At 42.6% G+C, this 18,231-nt stretch overlaps 2 protein-coding genes across 3 annotated transcripts; both read right to left on the reverse strand.

Moving 5' to 3' along the window:
* Nucleotides 1-1,701: 1,701 nt before the first annotated feature.
* Nucleotides 1,702-12,705, reverse strand: adnpb (activity-dependent neuroprotector homeobox b). 2 transcript variants are annotated; one of them, XM_072366923.1, is made up of 5 exons: nucleotides 12,286-12,705; nucleotides 11,357-11,494; nucleotides 7,949-8,065; nucleotides 6,770-6,862; nucleotides 1,702-5,935 (listed from the first exon to the last, which is right to left on the reverse strand). In XM_072366923.1, the coding sequence occupies exons 3-5, from the start codon at nucleotides 8,054-8,056 to the stop codon at nucleotides 2,960-2,962; spliced, it is 3,177 nt and encodes a 1,058-aa protein (XP_072223024.1). In that variant the 5' UTR covers nucleotides 8,057-8,065; nucleotides 11,357-11,494; nucleotides 12,286-12,705; the 3' UTR covers nucleotides 1,702-2,959. The 2 variants fall into 2 exon arrangements, with proteins under 2 accessions (XP_072223024.1, XP_072223023.1); XM_072366922.1 differs by lacking the exon at nucleotides 11,357-11,494.
* A 1,082-nt stretch (nucleotides 12,706-13,787) lies between these two features.
* Nucleotides 13,788-17,146, reverse strand: dpm1 (dolichyl-phosphate mannosyltransferase subunit 1, catalytic). The gene is made up of 9 exons (XM_072366664.1): nucleotides 16,974-17,146; nucleotides 16,620-16,719; nucleotides 15,832-15,865; nucleotides 15,674-15,750; nucleotides 15,357-15,382; nucleotides 15,136-15,231; nucleotides 14,972-15,040; nucleotides 14,785-14,899; nucleotides 13,788-14,317 (listed from the first exon to the last, which is right to left on the reverse strand). The coding sequence occupies exons 1-9, from the start codon at nucleotides 17,102-17,104 to the stop codon at nucleotides 14,213-14,215; spliced, it is 753 nt and encodes a 250-aa protein (XP_072222765.1). The 5' UTR covers nucleotides 17,105-17,146; the 3' UTR covers nucleotides 13,788-14,212.
* Between the last annotated feature and the right edge of the window lie 1,085 nt (nucleotides 17,147-18,231).

The following is an 18,231-nucleotide window of genomic DNA, read 5'->3' on the forward strand; positions in this document are numbered from 1 at the left end:
TCCTATTGAAAATGTATGGAGCATCACGAACACCGACAGACCGTTGAGCCGCTTAAATCTTGTATCCAGGAAGAAGTGACGTAGATTCATCTGAAAAGCTGCAATAATTAGTATCCTCAGTTCCAAAATAGTTATTTTACCACGAAGAGTGATGGAGCACAATGTCGTAAAACATGACTGGCATCCCATTTCAAATTTGTTTATATTTTCAGAATATAAAGAAGTTGGACTGGAAACAATGGCGGTAGAAATCATTAATTTACCATACCCGCTTTATCCTATTCAAGGTTGTAGGGTGATGGAGTCTATCCAAGTTAGCACCTGTACAGGGCCAACACGGAGACAAACAACACTGCACACTTACCCATACAGAATACACCATTTAACAGGACAGGTGTATTTTTTTTGACTCCAGAGAGAACCAATAGGGAGAACGGTCCCAGCTGAGAGTTGAACCAGGAACCTTCTTGCTGTAGAAGGAAAGTCCCAAACCATTTGAGAGAATTTGAGAAAAAAAATGTGTTTTTTCACTATAAGAGGAAATAAAATACTAATAGCAAAAAGTAATGACAACTTCATCAAGTTTTTCTGCTGGTGACACTTCAGATCCGACTCACTAATTCCCTCAGTTAATCAAGATTCAGTTCACTTATGGGAAAGGATCCCTGCCATACCTGGAGGCATGATGAACAATAATCACACACAGCCAATAATTGTAACTGCAACTTATAACGTCATAAAATCTAAAAATACACAATGACACGACCGACTTCGGTGGTCGGACTACTGTGCAGGATTCACTTTTTAAAGCTGCTGGTCTGAAATTGTCGTTTGCATTAAGCAAATTGTTGAGACTGAACATGATAAGTTATGCATCGCGGTGGCTTCTTGTTTCCATATGCTTTGACAATTAAATTTGATACATAAACGTGTCATGATTCCTGTGTTTTGGTGCCAAAGACTTTGCTTTTCGCTGCAAGGACAGAAAAAGGTTGAGCATTGCGTGCTCACTGATTCAGACTTCTGAATGACCGCTCTTTGCCTACATCAGGACTCTCAGCCTGCTGGGTCAGGACCCCCTGAGGGTCAGTAGATGGTTGAGTTAAAGAACCAGGAAAACAAACAGCTTTTAGACCAGGGAATGCTTTAGTTATTAAATTATCTGTACCAGTGATACATTTTATTCACGATTATTTAAAAGTCCGTATAAAGACCGTCTCTGATTGGGTTTGAGGTTGATAACCAGGAACCTGATTTTTCTAGGGGGTCGCGACTCGAACAGGTTGCCAACCAATGCCTAAAATAGTTGCCAAGTTTAGTTTATTTCCAAAGAAAGTAAAGTTTCACAGCAGAGGTACTTCAGATGATTGATTTGGGAAAACTGCAGCGCTCCACTTCAGAGGTGACTTACAGAAATGAAAGAATACTCATGACCTCATCATTACATATTTCCACCATGGACTTCTTTAGGCCGCAGCGAATGAAAGCACCATAAGAGCAACTTTGCGTGTCTCTTCTAATATCTGGTGATCTCTCTGAAGGAGCCTGGCAGGTCCTGACCTGCAGCTTGAAAACTGCAGCACTACAGTGCATTAGAACAATCATAAACCTTTACAGTTTTCAACCTGGACTGAGAAGCAATCCAGCTATTTCTAAGCAAACCCAAGGACTGTTACACCTTACCAACATAGAACCTATCAGTAAGTTCTGCCATATTCCTTAAGGATAATTTAATCCGGACTCTGCATAAGGTACATATTTGTAAGGATTGAACTGCAAGTTTAAAAAGAAATTGCACAGAAAGCGGGCTCTAAAATAGTATCTTATCTTCATAAATCTTCAGAAAAAAAAGAGACACTTTGAAAGCTTTTATAATCATTACTGTGCATCTACATGTACCAAGAATTATTTCTGTGCACAATCCTTCCGTTCTTTAATTTGAACCAAGTAATTGGCATTGCCACTGGTTCAGTGAGAATCACAATTACAGCACATTGTTCATAAATGCTTAGGTGAAAAAAAAAAAAAACCCGAAAACATAAAACAAATACACACAATTCAGAGAACACATCTTTTTTTTTTTTTTTTTTGGAAACAACAACAAAAAAGAAAAGCTTTTCACTTCTGCAGACGCCATTATGGTGGTTACTGTCCAGTCCTGTGGGCCAAATAAACATCGAGTGAAAACGGAACACGGGTGAAGTACAATCAGAACGAGCAGTTGGTGGAATGCTCCTTTAGACCGTCAGAGAGCAAGAAAAGCTTGGTGCTGCCATTCCTTACGAACAGAAATAAAAAGATAAAATATAAATCTAATCAAGATTTTTAAAAAAAACAAAAAAACCACATTTATATATATATTTATATATATATATAGATATTTTGCAAAAAAATACTAGTTTTTGTTAAAAAATAAACATACAAGAAAATACCAGCCACCAAAGCGACACCTATTGTTAAGCTTACAAATGGAGAACAAAGAGGCTACCTTACACACAGGTAATGGCAAATATTTAATGATACATGTACAGCAACATCTGTCCAAACAGGTCTAAAAGGCTGTACAAATTTACATAACCCATCTCAGTAGAACTACATGAAAAAATTATGGATCATCTTGTCATCTTAAAAGCTTTTACCTCAAAACAACTCAATATTTCAGCCACGCTGATAAGCTCAGCGGCTAAATCCATGTCAATAACTCCTTGAGGCTTTGTAATAAAGAATGTAGAAGGCAAAAAAGTTTTTATTTCCTCTTTGTTTGGTGTAACGTCACTGTCCTTGCTCCTCCGATCGCGCTTTAAAAAGACATTAAAACAAAGCGTCGCATCAATCAGTCCCGACTTTGAACGTCACGTGATGGCTTGTTTTGCGTCGCCTCCACCCCCCCGGTGTAACCGCAGCGCCCACCGGTGCAGGCCAGGCGGCCGTGGGTCAAATCATTAACGCCTCTCAGACGTCACACTTGCTGTTTGCCCAGCTGGGCTCCGTCTCTCCCGCTTCTTGCAGATGACGGTACAAACTTGGGAATAATGATGGGTAGAGGGTCTCTTCCTTTCGCGGTCGGTCTTCCCGAGCCCTCTGTGCTTCCAAAGCCGTTCTCTGCGTGCACGCCTTCATCCTCATCTTCTTCGTCGTCGTCCTCATCGTCATCGTCCTCGTCAGACATGTCATCTAAATCGGAAACAATCTTGGCACCTGTTCTTTCCTCAGCTCCACTAAGCTGCTGGTTACCATGGAGATGAACCTCTCCCACTGGTTCCTTGTTATCCTTCTGCTGCTCTTCCTCATCACTGTCAGAATCAATGGCAATGGGCTCAGAAAGGTCTAGAGGCATTTTCTGTGCTAAGGTGCTGCTGATTGTCTTGGTTTGGTCTCTGCCGGCACTACTGGGGTTGGGAGCAGATGGCCTTACTTTTGCACATTCCACATTCCTCGTTGGCTTTCCCCCTTTTAGCCGAGCCACTCCACCATTAGCGGCTACAAGCTCTTTGTGTCTTTGGAGAGCCTGCTGTGATACTCCCATATGTGTCCTTGATGTCCGCCGTTTGCCACATCTGCCCTCATACACGCCCTCCTCCACAAATGCCAGCTCGTGCCTCATTTTGCTGAGCTCGTGCATACTAAACCCCAACAACACACTGGCTTGCTGGGTTTCACATTCTTGTACGCATTTTCTCCGGTTATTGACAAAATGGCTGGAGATGTCAGACTTCCACAGCCACAGACTGGCCGCCAGCTTCTCCACCTCCCGTTGAGTTGGATATGGCGCTCGGTTGAAATACTGTGTCAGAAAAGCCTTCCTGGACTCGTAGGACTGGTTTTCCTGTCCTTTGGGGTCAAGGGCCAGAACTACAGGTTCATCAGGATTTTCAACAAACGTGAAGGGGCCGTTGATATCTCGAGGATGGGCCCTTTCCCCTGGGGGTCCTGGCCTCCTTCGTTTTGGTGCACTATTGTCTGAATTATCAAAGCTGGCCCGTTTGAGAGTGCTGCTCTGAGACTGGCTGACCCGAGAAGAATGAGCTGCCCGGCTGTCCTGCCCATTCTGAGACTTTCCTACACCTCGACAGTGCACCAAGTGTAGTGTGATTGTAGAGGCAGTCATGTTGCTTGTATAAACCCCCAAGCAGTGTATACACTTGTAGGTGAGTTTCTTTTCTACAGGGTGGACAGTCTGAATCACCTGGTGCCTCTCTCTTAGATGATGGGCCAGTGAGTCTGAGATAGGGCCCTTTAGGATGGAGAAGCAAAGGGGACACAGTGTTTTGCCTACATCCCTCTTATAGGGCACAGATGCCTGTGGGGCACTCTTGACTGGTGTGATGTCAGGGGATCCTGAATATGTTTTAGGTGGGTGCTGAGGCATTAATCTCTTGCTTGATAATAGAGAGGAAGACAGCGTCGATGCCATGGAGCTGGTGTTGTTCTGAGCATGAAACGCAACAGACTCCTCAGGGGCGTCTCTCATGTTGTACGTGGTGACAATCAGCTGAACATTTTTGGGATTGCCCTGCTGCAGAGTGAGGTCAAACGTTAAAGGAGAGTCTGTGCGGGGACCCATCTTCTCGTCTGGGTGCGACAGTCGCATGTGGGCCACCATCTTCTCAACGTCATTGAACGTTGCACGGCAGTGTGGGCACGACAGACCGTGGATCAACATGTGGTTCAACAGTGTGTCACTGGGAAGATAGCGGTTGCAGTAGAGACACTTGCTGGTGAAGTTGTGGATCTTCATGATGTAATTGGCCACAGCGGGAACCTTCTCCGCTTTGTGCTCCTTCTCGAAATGAGCACTGTAAACGTTTTCTGGAAAGAGCTCATTGCAGATCGTGCAGATTTTCCACTTCTGGGTGTAAGATGTGCCGAGGACAGAGGAGCCTCCTTTCTTTGCCGTGACGGCGGCTACGGTGGTAGCCGCTGCCTGAACGCGCGAGCCCAGAGGGTTGGATTTGAGTGATGAAGAAGCACCAGCCACAAGTGGGCTCCGCAGGCTGCCACCGGAAATTAGCTGCTTTGCTGCATGAGACTGCTGGGGCACAGAAACCTGGGCGTTCCCTGGCATACTAAGTCTAACCTGCTGGTTACCCATAGAAAAAGGCTGGGTGGCCCCTGCTTTCAATGCTATTGCATCAAGTTTCATTCCAGACAGAAGACTGTGAGAGTTGAAGCTGCCCTTTGATGCAATGACCGCTCGACTGAGCTGCTGGGAGGCAGGAGACCTTGTAGTGGCCATTACTGCTCCTTTAGGGCCCATCCCAATGATGGTCTTGTCTCCTTGAGTTTTGGGAGGGAACATGATGATAGGCTTTGGTCGAGGGACTATCACACTGGTGTGCCCGATCATCGCAGTGACCTGGTAGCCGATCCTCTCGTGGTCCTCAATGACGTGCTGAACAAGTGCCTCGTAGGTTCGGGGAACAAACAGACACTTCTTGCAGTGAATCTGATTAGTGTTAACAGTGTTTGTGTTATTACTCTCCGTCTTCCCTGCTGTGCCACCATTCTGAGCATTTGTTTTGTCACCAGGTTTTACAATGTAGGGATGGGCCACTTGCTGAAAGTGTTCCCGGTATATGTGCTTTCGCACTACATTGTACAAAGGGTCCCTGTAGGTGCACTTCTTGCAGTAGTACACCGCCTGTTCCACACTGTCGCCGGTCCTCTTAAGCAAGCTGTCCTTCATCATGAGCCCGCCGGCTCCGGCCACCATACCACCGGGGCCCTGCCTCGCAGTGCTAGTAGGCATGTGGAAAAGCTTAATGTGCGTTTCCAGAGTCTTTTTGTTGCCATTGAAAGTGCAGTAGGGGCAGTTGAGCAGGATGTTGTTCTCAAAGTCCTCGCTGTGTACGTTGCGGAAGTGGCTCTTGTAGGCCGAGAAGTACTTGGATGAAAAGAGGCAGCCAGAGCAGCAGAAAGGCTTTGACCTGTAGTCCTGGAGACACAAAAAGAGGGGAAGACTTGATTAGCAGTAAAAACAAAAATAATAATACTTTTTTTTTTTTTTTTTTTTTTTTTAAAGTTTCCACGGAAAAGATAACACTGAGAGCCGCAAATACTTTTTGACATCTAAAATGAAGATGTTTTTTTACCTTTACGCTTTGTATAAACAACTATATTGTGTTGCTTACAAAATTCATAAAGTGCCACAGAGAAAATTAAATTGTATTGATATAATGAACACATTTTGAACTCTTAAAAAAAAAAGAAGAAAAAAAAACACCCCGAGTTAAAGGTCTCTTTCTCAGCACAAATTAGGCATACTGTAAGCCACTCTCATCAGAGGTAAATGCAAATTAATCTGCCCAGGCATCATTAAATGTTCTATTTTCTTCAGATATTTTTCTTTTCTTACATTTCTCCATACTTGGCCTACCTGAGGTTGAAAATCTCAATAAATGCACATTGTTTTGGCGGGCAAGTGTGACGCATATTTATTCGAGCGACGAAACATAATTAAAATACAAAATGTAATTATATTTTAATATTTCAAGATCACAATAATCTTCCAATTCAGAACTACCATTAAAAAAAAAAAAACCTCCCAAAAAAACCCTAACAAATAAAATGCAAAAAAAAAAACAAACCCTAACAAATAAAATGCACTTCAATTGGATACTTTTTAATCTATTTTCCTTAGCCACGCGGAGTCGCAGCACAAGGATGAAAGAGCCACGGGTTGCCGACCCCTGATCTAAGGTGAGCATAACTCACAATCATAACATAAAGAATATTTATGTAGGAGTGCACATTTGTGTGTGGCACGAACCTGGACTTTGGTATGCGATGGTTCCCACGTGCAGACATCTTCCCAGCTTGTGTGCTTAATATACACCTCTGGAGGAGTGAAGTCTTTGTAGTCCTAATACACAAAGAATTTAAGATTAAGTCATGGTTGTATAAAACAAATATCCATGGTTACCTCCGCAGATATCGCCGCAGATAAGCATCAAGCATGCACCACGGCAGACTGACCCTCTCCCCCCCTGCCTTGCTGCTTCTGTGGACGCTGATGTACATCTGCATCTCCAAAGTTGATTAGAACTCATTTAATTCTTCACTGGTTTTCAGTATGTTCTTGTTATCCGTGTAATGCTGGTTACCATTGGACTCAGATCTATTCACAACATATATTTAGTATTTCAGCCTCTACGTTCCATGCCTGCTTGCTTGTTACTGTATGAACAATCTAATCAAGCTTTGGTAAAGACGGAGACACTTGGTAACAAAATCCAAACCGCACATGCCTCTGGTTTGTCAGACACCGAAATGAGGATTTTTTATTTTTATTTTTTGGTCATACTGCAAAGCTTTTGTCACTTCATCTCTACAGTTCTCACTCCTAAGTGAAGGAGACGTATCTTAAAATTTGCCAAATATTTTGTGGGTAATTCCATAAAAATAAACAACAGTTTTTGGGGTTTTTTTGTTAAAAAAATAAAAAAATAAATAAATAAACCCTCCCTGCTTGTCACTTGCGTCAACGAAAGCCAGAGAAGTCTTAGAAGAATTATGTAAAGCAGCTGCTATTAAGTCCAAGGAGCATCGTTCCCCCACATTAAGCAAGATATAATGATAATGAGAATATGCTGTCAGTGTGGGTAACCACAAAGCAGTGTGTGCTACACTATCCGAAGGCAAAGTTAAGATTTAAATAAAAAAAAAAAACATGCTCTTCATTCATGCTGCAGGAACAGGGAGTCTACTGTAGAGTCTTCGCTTCATGCATATAGCAAACTCAAACCCTCCAGTGTGCATCATCGCTATGCATCACCAAGGCTAGATATCAAAATGTGATGCTGTTACTACGAATATGAAGACAACCAAGGTCATGTCTGCACATCTGGAACTCTCTGGGACCTTTTCAAAAAGGTACAGCCATGAAGTCAAGGGTACGGTGGAGTGGGCCATCACAATAACTTTAACAGCAAACTCTGAGCGTGCTCACCTCTAGGTGATCTCTGCAGAACTCCAGGCCGATGTCTCCGAGGACCTTCTTGACATTTTTCCTCGCTTTCCGTAGACTGCTGAGGTTATTGACGGGGAGCTGGAACATTCTGACTGCCTAAAAAGACAGATACCGCATGCTATCAACAAGTATAGGCTCCAATCCGGACGAGAGTCTGGCAACTGAACACTTGAGTCGTGAAATGGTTTGAACACTGTTTAAAAAAATATTTTGTGTACTTGAAGTAGCTTCTAATAGCTAAAGGGAAAGCTGTGCTGAAAGGGTTTTTCCAGTTGTGCAAAATTCACCTTCCTATTAAAGTAATTGCCTTTTAAACATTTGTTTTACCGTAATTGATTAAGACAAGTTATAAACAACTAGTCATTTTCACATCTCTAACAAGACTCCACTTTGGCAAATTGGTTACTCTGCAAAACATTACCGGAGATGAAGTGCTCACATTTATATAGAAAAGCACATTTAGAAGAGAAAAAAAATCCCTTTGATCAAAACAAGCATTTTTCGACAAAAAAAAACATTTGGCATGTCACTGTAAGAAAAGCATATGTGTTCATACGAACACCACTACTGGCTCTGCCCTGCTCTTCGAAAGTGTCCGTAAGCAACGCAAGAAGCCAGATTGAACAATATGAGTCCGGTGCAACAAAAACAACTAACGGAGTTCAGTCATCACTTGATAAATACAAATTATTTTGTCAGCTTGGTGGTGCAGTAATGAGCGCTGTCCCCTCAGAGCAAGAAAGGTCCTGGTTTACAACCTCAACGTGGGCCTTTCTGCGGAGTCCGTTTACAGATGTGTGGATACGCCTCTTTGACCCGATCACTAGCGGACGGCACAGGTTCAGGTGTAAACGCAGTCAGGGCGCATTGAGATCGGGTAGCTAAGCCCACACTGAAGCTGTACGGGATGTTTTACAAGCTTTGCTTCTTTTTTTTTGCTCCTCTACACAAAGACTACACAAAGTTTAGAATAAAATCAGCCTAGTTTAAGGGGGTTCGTTATGCCCGTTTTTAGTCAGCATAGATTAGCCGAAACTGAGCTCTGCATCACAAAGGTGTAATTATCTCACGCTTTTTATTTCCCCCTCACATTGCATCTACTGGATATAAAAGCATATAGAAAAGTTTCAAGAAACACTGAAGCAAACGGGACAAGTGATTCTGAGACGATTTAACAATAATTTCACTGCGTTCGCCACAAATAAAAAGCAGGATTTTGCAGCATGATTAGCACACCTGATACTGATGTCCTGTTTGTTGCCTGCCACAGCTTAAATTCCATGACAGAGGCTCTTTGTTTATTTGGATGTAAAGTGGGGAAGTGACATCCAATCACAAGTGGTCACTTGAAATGCATGTGGAGACACATTTTTATCCCAGGTGTAAACAACGTCTGCATTTCCTCTCCCACGCAAACATGCCTGTTAGATTAAATGGTGCTTCTAAATTGGCTGAGTGCGAGTGTGCATGCTTTTAATGTCCGTCCATGTAAGCCCTGTAATGGACTGTAGCCCACCTCTCGACCAATGTCTGAACAGGATAAAGCTTCTCCCCCCCCTCTCTCCCTCTTTTTTTTTTTTTTTAACCGAGTAGGTCCATGTTTTGGTTGTCACCATCACACGCACGCAAATCTCATAAATGCACATAAATAGTTTATATACATGCACTGCAGAGATGTTCCAGATGAGTGGCGTAAATTTCTTGCAGTGATTTTTCAGCAAGCTCCAAAGTAATATCTTCGTACGGTCACTGAGTCCACTTGCTTGCTGCTTTAGATTATACACTGAAATATGTTGAATTGATACGAACACAAAAATTAAAGCAAGGGGGCCTCGTCCACCCATCCCTTGCATTTCCAACTGTCAGAGGGGATCTCTAAGCAAAGAATATTTTGCTGTGATGCACAAGTGTTCGCAGCAACTGCAGAGAAAATCCACTCTGATTTGTCTGTGTGCGCTCCAGAAAATCTTTGTTCAGGTGTGAAAAAGGCTCTCGAGGCCTTTGCAGTGGTTCTCACAATTTCAGTGACCAACTGTGACTGGCTTTCAGCTGCAAAGCTGCACACGATTTGTTGCTTATGACAACTGGAGTTTGTTGTGCCTTCAAAATGTGCACATACTAAAGCGAAAGACATTAAATAAAACCAAATGATTTCATATTCTAAGACAACTGAAAAATGTAATCCACGTAAGTACCGTAAACCTCCTCTTTCAGCACTGAGCAGAAAGCAAAGGTTGTCAATAGAAACAACGAGGCAGGGATAGACCTGCAGTTAAACCACCACCTCCCCATGAATTACATTATGACTACTATTTATAGGTTTTTCGGCGATAAGTTGTCTACTGTCACAGGAGCCAATGGAGTAGGACTAATGCACCTATTCAAATCAAAGCTCCATGTAGGAAGGTCAAAGGTCACTGATGCACAATGACATAAAAGAAACCCAGACAACTAACAACATGATGCCAAACAATTCCTGTGAACACCTCAGCTTGTTTCCCCTTCTAGAAACAGAAAAAAAGGGGATGTGGACACCAGCAGCGTCCCTGTCCACCTGACCTCCCGTATGTCCATCCTACCTTAGGGAAAATGTAAATGTTGAAGTGAGTGAAAGACACACACCCATGCCCACTTCCCCTCTCTGTCTCTTTTTCCTGCTTCCTTCCCTTACTTGTAGATGGCGCTGAAGAGGACTTCTATTATGTAAGCCTCCATATATTCTGCCTGCCCCCTTTTCTCCCTGCCTTGCAAAACCATCACAGAATGGCGCCTCCTATTGAGTAAGCAGCAGCCCCTACAATATGTCTGCAGTGGAGGGGGATGGGAGGGAGGAGAGGAGAGGAGAGGAGTGGAGGGAGTGATGTTGGAAGGGAGGAAGAGGAGGGACAGAAGGAGCAAGAGAGATCAGGGAAGGGGAAGGGGGAGGGGGAGTGTGCGAGAGGATGAGGTGGAGGGGGTGAGGGAACTGGGAGGAAGAGGAGGGGGAGTAAGCGGGCAAGTGTGAGGGGAGAGATGAGAGGAAAGGGGAGAGGACAGAGTGAGCGACGGAAGTGAATGGGGGGAGGGGAAGGGATGGGATGGGGAGGCAGGGAGGTCGGACAGACTGGCTCAGAGGAGAGGGGAAGGGAGGGTGGGTGAGGAAGGCGGAGGGAGAGAGAGAAAATGGAAAAGGGTGAGAGAAAGAGGGGGCGATGGATAAGAGGGGAGGGGAGAGAGAAAAAAGCCAAGGAAAGGCTGAGTAGGAGGGAAGGGAGGGAGAGAAGGAAGAGGAGAGGGAGGAAATGTAAGAGGAGGCTGCTCGGCTGTGCTCTGCTGAGGGCTGCTGGCAGAGAACAGGTTTCCCTTCTACAGTGGTGCAAAAAGAAAAAAAACAAGAGGCCTCCAAACCTTCAGCCACAGATTTCCTCATGCTCACGCTGTCCTCCAGCGGGACACGATAAGCAATGCTCTCACTGCTAGTGTTTGCACTTCCTCAATGTGCAAATGTTTCCTAAAGGTAGAAGCTTCTGGTGACATCCATATCCACTGCAAGAGTAGAAAAAGTTAGAGATGCTTTAAAAACTGGGTTCAACACCTGTCCGTAGTCCTTAGCTGGAAAGGTGAGAGGCCGTCAGTGTGTGGATGATGTTAAAGACACTCCTCCCCCTGGATCAAACACCAGGTATGAGTGCATCTCAACCCAGAAGTCGCCTGGCTGAACCTACTGCATTCAAATGACTCCATAAAAGACTTGCCAAAATCAATAACTGACCGCGTGTTCTCAGGATAAAACTATGTTTTCACTAATATAGCTACACTCTTAATAGTTCCAGCCTCCCCAATAATTAAGACATTAGCTATCAAGGTACATCTTGCCAGTTAAGATCGTCAATAGATATGGACGTGGATATCATATAGTGCACTGACTGTAAGTGAATTTAATCACCGAACAACATCTGGCAGGATCCAGATCGATTGCTTTGGCAGAGGGCTGCTGCCACTGACAAAGAACAGGGAGGCACACCGCGCTGAGTTAGCATGCTAAGCTAGCCAACTCGCACCAACAACATGGGTTGCACAAAACTAACGCTCCCATCTTTGTTCTTACTTCTTCACAAAGTACATCAGCCAGCATCAAATTCAGACTCGTCTAAACAAACCACTGGATATTCAAGTTATGCCGACAGCCCTTACTCAGAAATATTAGCCGTATCTACAGCCAAGTTACCTTAGCTGTCGATCACCGCCACCCATCACATCAGCGCAGGTAGCAACGGTTAACGGCAAAACTATCTAACGCCGAGGGCTATGCCCAGTATTATGACATCAAAGTTTACCTGCTTTCACATCCAGTGCTCCCGTCCGTGTGAGATGTGTCACCTCAGGACAACTGAGGCGACGTGTAGACACTTTCACTTGCTTAGATGTCTCGCAAATTTCTTCTCAGGTGCTCTGCATGCAACGAGCGAGTAAAGTAGACCGTCGGTCTAACCCTCCAAACCCGACTGTCCCTCACCGACAAGGGCTATCTTCTTCCCTCTGATCGGCGAACGGGAACAGAACGTCCAAGATTCATCAAATTAAAACCCTCATTCCCTGGACTGTTGAGGAGGTACACATGTTCTGCTGTTAGGAGCAACTACCGGCACACCTACTCTTGGAGATAAATTACCTTAACTCTGCCTATAATTACTGGCAGCGGATATCGCTTTGCCCATTCTCCTCTGACAGACAATACACATCCAGCCTGGAAACTGCCCTATCCAAAATGGCGCAAATAAAAGGGGCGGAAGTGACATCGACTTTATTAGCATAAATAATCTCATTGTGAGCTCCTCTTAAACTCGCCTCATTAAAACTCTTGATTGATTTGTCAATCAGTTGGACCAATTAAGCGAATGTAAGTTGAGAAAAAAGTACATTTGTCGTCCGTCAGTCTGCAGCGGGCTTCCTTTTGTGTCTCTGAACCTGTGGAGTAAACAATCCGGCGGAGTAGTTACGGGGACTGCCCGACAGCGGGCGTCCTTCTGTGGTGGGCTTTTAGATTTCAGGCGCATGCGCGGTCTGGCTACATCTGGCGTCTCTCCCCTCCCCTGCGGAGTCGGATGTACACAGTGCCTCAGCACTCAGCTGGACGTTGAACCTACGCTAGGTGGCGCTGTAATCTGCAGTGCGGCTAACTGCCCAATTCCACCAAAGCGACCGGGACTACTTTCTACTTACTGTGCCAGGAGACAGCAGCTCCAAAAGTCTGTATTCCAACGCTAATCTGCATTCACATGGTTAGTGATGGTAAAAGTTAACCTATAACTTGGGTAATTCTTCCTCCGACTGAGGCCTGGTAGTTTCTGTGTTGTGATTATATGGATCACTATGTGCCGTTATATCTATTTAAGTGTCAAACAGTTTGAAAAGGACCCCTCAAGCCAAACTCAACATTACACAATTAACCAGCTGCTTGTTTGTCAGTTAAAGCTTTCAAGATGCTTAAACTTTCAAAACCCACAAAGCCTGGCAGTTTGTTGGGAGGTCTGGGATCCAAGCAGTTCCTTGCCTGCTTATCCTGCCTTTCTTATAACTAGCATTCTGAACGGATGTTAAATGTCTTTGTTTTAAATGAGTTTTGTGGAGCAGGTTATCCATTGACAACAGACCTGTGCCAGTGTGTGATGGAGAGAATAAAAATGGAGCCCATTTCACCACTTTGTGTATGAGAGGCGTACTAAAAGGTTTATACTAAAAGCTCTACAAGGTTAAAATCTTTGAGTGTATCAACATCCCTTCTGCACTCGTTTCAAGTTTCAATTGGTTTATGGATTTAAAAAAAAACAAACAAAGATAAAGCAGAGCCAGCAATACAAGCTGTTTAATTTTATATAAACAACAACAAGCCGCACTTGAACGTGAACTTAAACCCATCTGACAAACCTTCTTAAAGCAGAGTTCAGTAAGCTGTCTGGGCTGGGAATGATCACTGTGCTTAGCCTGCAACCGATCAAGCAGGAAATTGGGATTGTAAAGCCCTTACTGAGCACTTGTTTCTTCACTATTCTGGAAGGCTAATGAGTGGGAATTATTATACATGATTTTTACCTCTAACAGGGGGAGACGTCTTCATTGTCATTTCCTGACCATAGGGAGGTGGAGCTGTTTTCCCCTCCCCTGATTACTATTCTGGCATAACTTCTGTATCAAAGACATTGACTTGAAGACTGACAGAGATACTCCAAGACTGCGGGATTTTCACACGGAGCACGTCGCTGATCACGTCGTGGCGAAGAGTGTGAGTAATCCTTTCACAAATGACAAGATCTCATTCCCTCCCAGCTTGGATTCTCCATAAACTCGATCCACAAATGAAATGGGTACCTGTGGTTTGGAGGAAGAGATAGTTGTTTTTTTTAGAGGGTAAGGCAAAACAAGCCATTATTAAAGCAGAACATCTTCAAAAATGTGAAGCTGCATTAACCGTCTTCAGGTGTACACTTGGTAAGTGTAACATAATGTCTTCTAAGACCCCTAATGATGTGGTCTGGATGTAGAAAAAGCTCTGAAACTCTTCTTTTGGAATATGGTATCTGAAAAATCTAACTGAGATTTAAAACAACTACTTCTTAAAGTAGACCAGGTGTGACAGATGTGTGGTTTTAAAGGCAGACCTCCTCCAATAAAGTTTTGATGTGGAAAATCTATATAACTGCCCTTTTGGCTCTCTGGTTTAAATCAAGTTAAACCCTTCAGTTTTACCCTTATTTCAGGGACGTTTTCACACCTCTGAGCGATGTCAAACACAGAGCTTTCAACAACACCGTCAGCTGTGAAAATTAGGACCTCACCTCTCCTATCGTGTAGTTGAGCTGTCTGGCTCGGACGATCATCTCCATCTGAAAAACGTACCCTTTGGACACGCACCGCTCCATTAGACTCTCCAACACCTTTTTCTTGTACAACCTGAGATAAAAAAAAGTGTGAGAAAACACATCTGTCTTGATATCAGTAATCCCCAACACTTGCACCGCTTACCTGAAGCTGCCCGTGAGGTCTGAAGCGCCTGGTCTCAACAACACTTGAGTCAAAAAGTTGGCCCCCCGGCTGAAAACAAGAAGAGCCAGAAAAGAAAATTAAAACTCAGCTACTTAACAACCAGGAACATGAGATCTTACAAAGCACCGTTGACTAGCTGTTACCTGATTAGTTTCCTACGCAGGTCCCAGCCGTATACACCTCCATCGCCTTGGTATCGAGTACCAGACACAAGGTCGTAGTCGCCCTCCCTCTGCTTCCTGATAAATGAAAATAAAATCACAACTGAAGATCTCAACAATCACTTGTGGCACTGGAGCAAAATATAAATTCAATCATGAATTGCTTCATTGTGCACGAACTGAAAAAAAAAAAAAACACTTACTCTATAAATTCAGGGATAAACTTGGGCTGAAATGAAAAATAACAAAAAAGGAATTAAATATCAAACTGTGCAAAAGTGCAAAAAAAAAATCTGCGAAATGTAACAATTTAGAAAGGATATATATACAGAAAAAAAAGACGTAATCTGAACATTTTTGGGGGTTTCAGGCTCTTTTTTTAGGACGATACAAAATATAAGAGGTCAAATTTTTAACATAAAAAATGAGAGACCCCTCGTGTTGAACAATTTTATCTGGATCAGCTACATCTCATGTTAGGAGAGAGCAGTTATTCTGAAACAAAAGTAAACAAGCTCACGTGATGAGAAAGATCTGCATCCATGATGATGATGAAGTTCCCAGTCGCGTGTTTCATGCCGTGAATGTAGGCAGTGCCTTTAAAAGGAAGCAAGATGACGCCATTAACTGTTGAAGGTCATAGAGCTAATACACTAATTTACACAGAGTCCAACTTACCTAGGCCTAATTTTTTTGCCCTCGGCCGTAGAAGCTGAAACACAAAAGATTTAAGGATTACATGATCTTATATTCTGAGCAGATATTAGATATACCGATTTTCTACTGTCGAAACAATACAATGCAAGTCTTGAGCCAGTCCTCATTTCTTTATATATTAATAGGAAAATGAGAAATATGGGCAGCGGTTTATTGAAACACGCATACGTAAATAGAAATGCTGCATAAAGAAGCTATTAGATTAAATAATAATCATCTTGTTGGTGCAAAACTACAATTTTTCTGTCTGTCAAACTGCGGTATATTTTGTATCATTTGTAGATGTAACTAAAGAAATGGGAACAAATGTTTTTTGTGACCATCTGTTAGTAACAAATTGCCTAAACATACAATTAAAATTAATGTGTTGACACAACACTGGTTTCTTGAGTTAGGCATCTTTTTTAAAAATGTTTTTAAGCAATTAGTGGCTTAACAAACAAACAAAATATACATTTTCTGAAAATGCTCATATACATGTACTGGATTAAGAATGTTTTTTTAAAAAGCAGCCAGTGTCCAAAGACAAAAAAATGAAAGACTTCCAAGAAAACCCGGAGTACTATTGCTCAAGGCCGCTTTAAAAGTGGATCAAAATATCTACTTGCTTGGAAGCAAAATATAATGAAAATAGGGGTACTTTATCTTAAAATCTTGTACCTTTATGCACTTTAACTTGATATGTTCACCATTTTAGTATTTTGTGCTCCTCAAAGTAACATATTCATTAGTATTGATTCTTAACTTACTATTTTGTCCCCTCCATAAATTTTCTGCAACTGCTCTGCCACTTCAAGTGTTCCATCTGGGCTTCCGTCGTCTATCACTATGATCTCATAGTTGTAGCCACTGTAAATTCAACAAATTAAACAGAAGAAGGAGCCTTTGTCACGGCCATTTAGTCATGTCAAACACACACGAAACACAGGTACAAACAGAGAAGAGTTACAGCAAGCTACTTAAGCTTAAAAACGCAATCTTCTAAGTTAGGAACACAGAGCCGAGCAGCCGACATTTGTTAGCTCAACTGACAGCTCATCACTGACAGACGTTAACATTAGCTTTTAGCATCCGAGCGGCTTTGCGAGCTTGCTGGAACTCACCTTTCCCCGAAATATTTAACCAAAAGCCACACTATCAGAGGGAGGTTTTCCCTTTCGTTGTAGGTAGGCAAAAGCACAGAGTATTTGTCCCGACTTTCTCGGTTTGGTAGTGGAGTTTTTCGGCTTGCCATGGCGTGAATGAAACGCAATCACAGAGCTCAAAGCTAAAAAGAGTGCTCCATAACTTCCGGTCTGCTATCTTTCAAAACAAATCCACGATAGGCTTGGCTAGATTGGCGGTAGTTTCTACTTAGTCAGTTTAACACGTACTATTCAGACAGTAAAATCCTGCATCCAAGATTTTATTCAACTATGTAGAACACGCACAGTGTAATAAAATTATTAAATATCCAGAGAAGCCATCAAGAATACATTTTCCCTTCCGATACATTTTTAAGTGTCACAACCATGACGTTTTGTAAAGATTATGCTTATTCGTCAGTAGTTTGTGTACTTTTTGATCATTTGTAGATAGAAAAGTAACTTGTGACTGCATCATACAGTAATTTTAGTAAGAATCACAATATTTTAAAACATTTGGTCCACAGTTATAAGGACTGAACTGAAAATGATTGAAAACTTTCAAAAGCAAAGCTTTGAAAGACTTTCATGAAGCCTGGAGATCTATTGTTCAAGACCGCTTTGAAAGATAACAAGAAAGTCTGTTAAAGCAAAATATAAGGAAATTATGGATTTCCACACAACTGTACGTCTCATTGCGTGTTATTTTTCACTTTCCTATTATACTGCTGCTGTGTCAAAACTATTGAAATTGCTCGATGTGCTTTAAACTAAAGAGGGATTGTAATATAGTGTTTGACATTCTGGCAAAAGATCTCACAATAGTGAGACAAACATTGTTCATCAGTGTCCTCACAAGTTTATTTCAACTGGCTGTTTGTAAGTAATACAACTTTATAAGTTGACATGAACTGTATTGATCAGCACAAACTTGAACTTAAGTCTTTTAGGAAGTTAATGACCTTTGCTTTGAAAAATAAATGAAAGACCGGAAAGTGAGGATAAGACTGAGGGTAACTTTGCAAAGTCTCTCACAGGCTGGTAGGAACTTCCTTTATACTCTTCAAAATAAACCCAACAGTTCTCTCTCCACCATGGTTCCCACTGCAAACTGTGCTTTTGCACTACACTACACCCACAATTCTCTGTTTCACAACAAAAGACACTTAATTAGACAAATTATGGGATTTTAATCAAAAAAGATTTTAGAACAAAAATATAACTCAAGGAAAACCGT

The sequence above is a fragment of the Leuresthes tenuis genome, unplaced genomic scaffold (assembly GCF_036924035.1).
Source record: "Leuresthes tenuis unplaced genomic scaffold, fLeuTen1.0.hap1 SCAF_16, whole genome shotgun sequence".
In the NCBI taxonomy this organism is placed as follows: domain Eukaryota; kingdom Metazoa; phylum Chordata; class Actinopteri; order Atheriniformes; family Atherinopsidae; genus Leuresthes; species Leuresthes tenuis.